The 8,378-nt window shown below is 46.3% G+C and overlaps 1 protein-coding gene across 1 annotated transcript; it reads right to left on the bottom strand.

The window, feature by feature from the left end:
- Positions 1–207: 207 nt before the first annotated feature.
- Positions 208–4,452, bottom strand: frrs1l (ferric-chelate reductase 1-like). The gene is made up of 5 exons (XM_079470595.1): positions 4,093–4,452; positions 3,093–3,177; positions 2,655–2,793; positions 2,326–2,572; positions 208–1,756 (listed from the first exon to the last, which is right to left on the bottom strand). The coding sequence occupies exons 1-5, from the start codon at positions 4,295–4,297 to the stop codon at positions 1,584–1,586; spliced, it is 849 nt and encodes a 282-aa protein (XP_079326721.1). The 5' UTR covers positions 4,298–4,452; the 3' UTR covers positions 208–1,583.
- Positions 4,453–8,378: the final 3,926 nt, after the last annotated feature.

Genomic DNA, 8,378 nt, shown 5'->3' with positions numbered 1-8,378 from the left:
TGTAGCCTACATTTTGTGAAAACCATACATTAATCACAAACGTTATATAAAAGGCATGTGCTTGGGTTTATCAAGACGTTGACAATAACTCAGCAAAACCTTTTTCCTTACAAAAAGTTAGCAAAAGGTTACCTTTTTTCTAATATTGGTTTGTGTGACGACAAAGAACTTTTTTATTTCAACAAAGATTCCCAGTGAGACTTTTTTCATATTTTACTCAGCTTTATTACAAACTGCAGTGTGAAAATGAACCATGGTCTCCGGTTTCACTTATAAAAGCATGTCTTTTCTAAACTTTTACTCTAATAAAACCATGGTTAATTTCCAGGGATTTCAAGGGGGTTTTGGTGTTCAGGACCACCATTTAGAATTATACAACAAAGGCATCTTTGCTCCCAATTTGGGTAAGATTTCACATACTCATGTTTATAAGCTGTTAATGTAGCAATAGCTTATTTCATTTTTTTAAAAATTGGCTCACTTTTCACTATGCACCCTCATTAATGCATAACCTCTAATACTTCCATAATAAAAAATATATATAATTAACGGCTTTACAAACATTTTTCTTGTGGTTACAATGTCTGCATTCACAAAGAATATTACATGATTATCTCTGGCCTGCATACATCAAAAGGAATTACTTTCTTGTGTCTGTAAAACTACTGTATGCATTTCAGAGTGCGAAGGATTATATAAGAAACTAAATGGTGTTAGATCCTTTTAATGTCGGAGTTCTGCAAGGGTATGAAGTCCTTGTTAAAGAAAGTATTTCGTTCCTTGGTATGCAGATCAGGTGACTCCTGCACTGATGTTCTATAAAGTGGAAGGAAACACTGGTCTAAAACGTCTTGGCTCATATTAGGCTGGTCTGCTGGCATGCATCATTGAATACTGAGCTGGCAATGGTGATAAATACACTCTAAATGGAAGGCCGTGGTGTTTTATGGTAAACTATGTGCGTTTTTGTGCTGTTGAGCTGCAGGTTGGTTATAATCTCAAGAGTCACAGGCATTAATAATCAGAAATGTTCAGAATTTCACAGCCTTAACGTTACAGTAATGAGAACAATTATATACTATATAATACTGGAAAATAGGCTACAACAGACAAACAGCAGAGCACTTCTACTGAGATTTAGTAACGTATTTCTAATATATCAACGTTAAATAGCAGGTCATCTCTCTGTAGTGGGTTATAGTGTGTCATGATGTGTGCCATTGTAAGCATACGGAATATTAACTGTAGTTTGGCTCAGATTATTTTACTGTAAGCAGCAGAGTCTACCACGGCATAACATACCATTCAGGGATTTCTCAATTCTTAAAAAATGTATTAAAGTATACACCTGATTCTTGCTCTCTTCTGAATTAGAATCAACATATATAACATTACCGTAAATGACTAAATATCAATCTATAGCCCAAAATCGATTGTAGCGTATATAACAATGTTCTAAAATCTCAATGCTCATAGTTTTCTTGTTTATTGCTCCCTGTTTCTAATACTGATAAAGTTGGCACTCCGTTGTGCTATTAGTGGCTCCACAGTTGTGATCATTTTCTCGATGACATTACTGGTTGTTATGGTGTTCCCATGAGCAGATAGAAGGTAAGAGCAACGATGAGGAGGAGGCAAAATGGGGAGGAGAATGTCTGATAGGCCGTTGCAGGCATGAAAATGTCCTCGTATTTATAGATGCTAATCATGCGATCTGATACCGGTGGTGAGTCAATGTCATGCCTTGTGATGGAACCTGAGACGGTGAAAAGAGAAAATAGAAAAAGACCTCTATTAAAAGTGTGAATTTAACTATAAACACTTTTTATATTCTATATAAGTCGTATTTATAATACTTTTTTTAAAGGTCCAGTGTGTAATTCACCTTGTTGTTTCTACAGTAGCACTAAACGTACAAACTGCTCTACAAAGCGCATTTCGTAAATATGTAATGTCCTTCGGCAAAGAAGCAAAAATTGGAAAACATCTTAGTTCTGTGTCAGTCACCATAGTGCTTCGAAAGGAAGGTGGAAGGGATGGAGTGAGCAGTTGGTTGCAATTCGTAACCTCACCTGTATGTCGCAAAATTTCATACACTGGACCTTTAAGACACCCTTTCTGGACATATTTAGTAGTAAGTAGAATCACAAATATCATTGCACAATATGCATTGTGACAAGCTTGGAAAATTATGAAGTTCTATGGGTGTAATAATCTTCCCAAAGAAGACAATCACCTATGTAGGGAGCAATGCATCCCAATAGGTTTTAGAAACAGAGCTATATTCACATGCTTTGCACCCACAGGTAACACACATGTACACACCTTGTATGGCAGGTCCCCAGGCAAACAGATAGTACCAACTAAGATGCAGGTCAACCAGTGTTTCCTCTCGCGCAACATGAAGAGGACGTTTGAATCGACACATGACGCGGTTGTTTTCAAAGATGCCCTCCTCGTCCCGTGCAGGGTTGCGCTTGATCTCTTTGGCCCACTGGCCCACATTATAGAAATGATGGATCCGTACACGTCCATTATCATCGTGAACACAACCCATGACATCATCACCACCCTACAACGAGGATATTATTGTGCATTTGTTATCTGGTAAATATGTAAAGAACACACAATATATTCACTCTTTCTCTCTTTACCATTTTTTTGTCCGAGGAAAAACCAACAGCAACCCAGCCATCAGTGTCCGCACTCATCTCAAATTCCACGTCCGTCCCAATGCGCCGGTAACTCAGGAAATAGTCGCAGGTTTCTGCATCACAGCCTGGTTTTCCGTATCTACATCAACAATACGAATGAGGGAGAGACAAACAAACAAACAAACAAACAAGTGAGGCACACAGAATAAAGAATAACAAAACTGCAGCAAGGCTGATGAATAATAATAAGATATTTTATGCTGTGCTTGTTTGTCCTGCAACATTTTCCATTGCACAGCATCAGCTTGACAGGTTTGATTGACATTATTAACACTTGAGTGTGAACAACAGTTAAGTGCGAGCCGTTTGATACTGCACCATTACAACAAAATGCTTTCAACAGTCGTTTATAATTCAAAGACGAATTTTAACCTTTACCTGATACATCCTTTGGTTATTCCACAGTCGCTAACTTTGATGCGAGCAAATGGGTCCACGGGGGGTGCGGTTGGGAATGGGTAACCTACGAGACATGGGACAACAGTTTTCAGCTGCTCCTCAGAGAGGCGCCTGAACCATTCAAAACATGTCAGGGTCTTTCCAACAGCTGACCAAGTTGTCTAGCAAACACATTTAGAGGAACCAAACTATACAGCTTTTAGGTATGTTTAAGCTCCAGAAACACTGTAGAATAAGACACCTACTGTAAAGATTTAAATTTCTATTTTGATCTGTTAAATAGAAGACAACTGCACAATTTGCAAATCATCCAAAAAAAATGTCTAGATTTACATCTATGATAGGCTTAACATACATACATCACATTTCCATTTTTAGACAGACCAAGCCTTATCACTGTAAAACCATTGAAAAAGTAAATAAATGCTATTAGTTAGAATTTAAATTGACCTTTAAAGGTCTATTGTTTTAAACTTTTTTATTAAAAATTGTATTTTGAATAAACAATTTAACTTAACTGAGCATTGGATAAAACTGCACTCACAGATTGCAGTTTGTGTTTAATTGTATTGTATTATGAACGGTGTGTATTGTACTGTTTTGCAATAAACATGCGGTAGGCCTAATATTTATATTCCATACCTGTACTGTATTTTTCACATATCAAAGTCTTTATTTACAGTATACATACAGCATACCTCTTTCAGCTGAGTGTAGCACTAGTAAAATAACGAATAAAAGGGTTTGGGGAGGTCTGGGGTAACAAAGCTCTCGAGCTCTCGGGGTGCTGACCAAGGTGCTGATTTAATGCAATGCGCTAGAAAAGAAATTTGTTTTTCTAAACAAATAGATAATATAAAAAATATATGTTAGCCTAATAATCAGGCCTGTGAAAGAAGAATCACCTTATATCGTGAAAAAAAACAGAACACAAACAGCGTTCGTCTACATGAATGACTTCCCTCATTTCCCCTCGTACCTTCATCCGAGAGATATCTAGACTCGAGGAATTCTGAGGCGAACGTGCTGTACGATTCTTTATGGGTTTCTTCGTGCCCCGGCTCTCCGTGATCGCCGTGTCCAGCTCGCAGTACGTTGTCGTCGGTAGGGCTAGCAGAGACGGACAGCCACAGTGTCGGATCCAGCAGCACACATATCTGCAGCAGCGGGTGCAGAAGAAACATGACTGAACGTGAGGGACCTGCCGATGCGATAAGGGTTATTGCACACGGTTCCAGTTTACCAGTCGCATTCCAATACGGATGCTTAGACTGATATTAAATAAAATAAAGCTAATTAAATCGCGTCCATGATAAAGCGTTTCGTTTGGTCCGCGGGGGAGGGGGTACTGATGCGATATAGCCGGTAATGGATAGGGCTAAACCAATCTGCTTATGGTGAGATTTGTAACCGATAGTGATGCTGTTCGGTACGGACACCTGGCTCATTGCCAATATGAACGCAATCCTGATTTTGCTTTGCATATTGATTCCTAAATGATGCAATGTCATACATTTGTGTGATGTAATAGACCGTCGTATACCGATTTCACACATTGTGCCTCCCCTCTCTTTGGTCGTTTTCGTCGCCTCTCACGTCAATCGATTGAGATTGCCAGTATTGCGTTCCAATAGTATTGCGTTACGTGTAATCATGAATTGCAGTTACAGCTCAAACTCAGTTTAGTAAATGGCCTGCATGACATAAAAACGAGGAATTGTAGTCAAGATATATATACCAACAGTGTTTACCAGCTGGCATGGAGATTTGTGTGATGTTTTTACAGAAAACAGTGGTAACACAATTGTCTGCCATTTACTAAAACGAACGAAAAAAGTTCACAGCCTTATAGCTTTTGTGCATGTATAATAACAATTAAGGAATCATGAATACGATATAAATGCTGTGGTTAAAGTATTAAACACTTTTTGCTAAACCAATAAAATGTTTTGAGATGATTAATTATAAGGTCATATTTCTTTACCATATTTTTATTTTGTTTCAATATTTTGTATGATGGAGAGATCAGATCCGTGATCTGTGTGTTGTAGGGCTTTTGTGCATTACAAATCTCCTTTGGGAAATTCATCACAGTTAATAAAACATGTTTGGATAGCAATTTCCTGATAACACTTAATAAAAAATTGTGAACAAACATATTCACATTTTTGGTTAGTTATTTGTTTGACCTGTCTGATGCATTTTATTTAGGCACACAGTATCCCACTTTAGTTTTACATGGGGAGCATGCCAACCTTTCATTGCCACTAGATGGCAGTGTTTCATTTCTTAAAGAATAGGAAGCTTGATATTGTCTCACGGTCGTTCCCTTTCTGTCGGTCTCTCGACGTTGTGTCGAAGCCGACAGATGGGGTTCGCCCTTGAGAACCAATCGTCTCTGACTATTTTGAAAAGGCCAATGAAATTGGCGAATGAAATTTGCATGCCGGGCTCCGCCCCCGGATATCCGGGTATAAAGGGGAGCCGGCGTGCTCATTCATTCACCTTTTGTTCTTCGGAGCCTTCGCATCTGATGACATTCTTCGAATTGCCGATTTCTACGACGCGGTGCAGCGGAGATTCCCCTGGGCGTCCTGGCAGTTCCTGAGGTATTTTTCTAAAAGAGCAATTTCCTCAGCGTGGCATTGCCCGCTGATCTCTTGGGTGCAGTACACTCATCGAGGACGGGGACGGACACGGTGGTTGCCGCAAGTGTTCGGGGGTCCGATCACTGTGGCAGCCTCGTGGATTCGTCCTGCCCGCACGGCGCGCGGATGGCTATTCAGACGTTGCGTCACTGCGCGCGGATGGCTAGTCAGACGTTGCGTCACTGCGGGCGGACGGCTATTCAGACGTTGCGTCACGTTGGCTACGTTCTGTCAAGAGCAAGCCACCACCTCGTTTGCTTCCCGTTCTGTGACCGCAGCGGCTACGGCCCTGCCGTCAGCGGCGGCGAGCAGCGAGGGTGATGTGGGGATTATCGTGAGCGTTAATCCGTCAGCCGGTCGGCTCGCGGACCGCTCGCGCCCCGTCTCGCTTGTTTAGCAGGTCCCCAAGGATGGTCCTAAGCCATCTTATTCCTCAGCCACGCGCTCGGACACGAGCCGTGGAGATGAGGTGTCTCTTGCAACATCGGAGCGCGACCTGCTGGCATCAGACTCTGGCGATTCCCTGAAGCTCCCTCCCTCGGGAGGTCGAGCACAGGTGAGAGCAGACGTCAAGATGTCAGCCATGCTCGCTCGGACCGCCGTGAGCGTCGGGTTGCGGTGCAGCCCTGGTGCTCGCGGCTGGGTACTCGCACATTGGGCCCGGCTCAAGTGCCAAGTTTTACCGAGCTGCATAAGGAGTTCAGTAAGACCTGGAGCGTCCCTTTCGGCGCGCTTCCGTCTAGCTGACTCTATCGCCCTCTCTTCCCTCGGGGCGGGGAGGCAGCTAGGGACTATGTCAATGCACCCTGGGTGGAGCATGCAGTCGCGGGTATCCGCAGACGGCGGCCACCTGGGGGGCTTGACCTAGACTCACCGTCCAGGGCATGTAAGGTCTCAACATCTCTGGTGTTGAGGCTGGCAGTGCCGTGGACCAAGCTGCCTCCACTCTTACGCATGGCCTTCCTGCAGGCCAGGGCGCTAAAGAGAGCCCCACGGGGTAAGACCGACCCAAGTAGTGCCGCCGCCGACTGGCCCTCCGGGGACCGCGGTGGCAGCGCAGGCTGGGTCGGACGATGTCCACATCAGTGGCCCGGAAAGATGCCTCGGACCCAATCTTGCGTAGGGGGGCGATGTCGAGAAAGGCCACTTTCCCGACTCCCCTCTCGCAAGGTCGGCTGATTGGTGGCGCTGTCAAGGACTGCTCCAGCAGCCTTTTGACAGTGTAGAAACAGACCGGCCTGCTGTGACCCGGCCGCCTTTCGGCCGTCGAGGTCTCGCACGTGGTCTGCCCCCAGCAGCCCTGGCCTTCTCCAGCGTCGACTCCGGTTCTGGTGCCCCCGCAGGTGGCCCCCCGGAGGAGGACGTCAAGAGAAGGACCACCTAGAGAGATTGAACCATCGGGCCCGACCCAGCCTGGGTTGCTGGATGGTCGGACTGGGGCGGTCCCTGCCGCGTCCCAAACACCTTCTGGGCCCCTTCGGGGGCCTAGTGCCCGCCTTCTCACAAGGAGAGGTCTCTCTCTGGGTCCCACTTGCAGCCGCTCTCACCCTCTGAAAGATGGTGTTCGGCAACTCGACGTTGCGTCGTGGCGGCACGCAATGACGAGTATAAAGCAGCCCTCAGCACTCTCGCTTCGACGGTGCGTCGAGCTGCGCCATCGCCTGGCAGGTGATTTAGCGGAGCCGTTCCCCCCGGGGAGAACAGCACTGCTAGTCATTGAACCAACCCCCGCGGGTTGATGAAGTAGATCGCAGCCCCCCCTGTGAGGTCTCTGGGTGCTTGGTTAGCATTTCAAACCATCACGGTGGCTGGGAGTGTGGTCCGTCTCGGCATTCGATCCAGCTCGCCAGACCTCCGCCGGACTTCAGGCATCCTCTTACCTCAGCAGAGGCAGGGATGTTCCTGTGCTCCAGGCCGGGGCTGCCACCCCTCTGGCGAAGGCGATCGAACCGTCCCCTCGGCCGAGATGTCCAGTGGCTTCGACAGCCGCACTTCATCATCCCCAAAACCAGGGGTCGCTGCATACCTTGAGCAGCACCTTGCAAGGGTGCCGTTCGGGAGGCGCAGAAGCGCGTCCTGGTGTCTGTCAGACGCCAGGAGTGGTTCATGACAACTGACCGCATACTCTCATGTACAGTTCCCTCGGCACTGTCGAGGGGCTGGCATGTCAGTAAACGGGTCAGCCGGGAAAAAGAGAGCAGCTCTCCCTGGCGCGGAGCTCCCCCTTTTCCTGGTAGAGAACTCAACACTGTCTCCATGACGGCGTGCTCGCTCACGAGCACGCACAGTCAGTGCTGAGCTGCTTGAACTTTCAGGCAGCAGCCAGCGGTCCCCTGAAATCAGTTTCAGAGGCTCCTGGGCATGGTGTCCTCGGGGGTGGCCTGTCCCCCTCGGGTTGACGCACATGGGACCGCGACAGCACTGACTACAGAGATGAGTTCCCTGGAGAGCGTGGCGCACCGGCAGTAGGCGTATCGTCATTACACCTGCTGCCATCGCATCCTAACCCCGAGCAGGTCTTGAGGCCGGTCGTGGAACGACAGACGCCTCCCTACGGGGTGCGGGTGCGGTGTGCAATGGGCGCGCAGTGTCGGGTCGCTGGACGGGCCCCCGCCTG

The sequence above is a fragment of the Barbatula barbatula genome, assembly GCF_947034865.1.
Source record: "Barbatula barbatula genome assembly, chromosome: 12".
NCBI lineage: Eukaryota > Metazoa > Chordata > Actinopteri > Cypriniformes > Nemacheilidae > Barbatula > Barbatula barbatula.
This window is presented reverse-complemented; position numbering and strand designations above follow the sequence as displayed.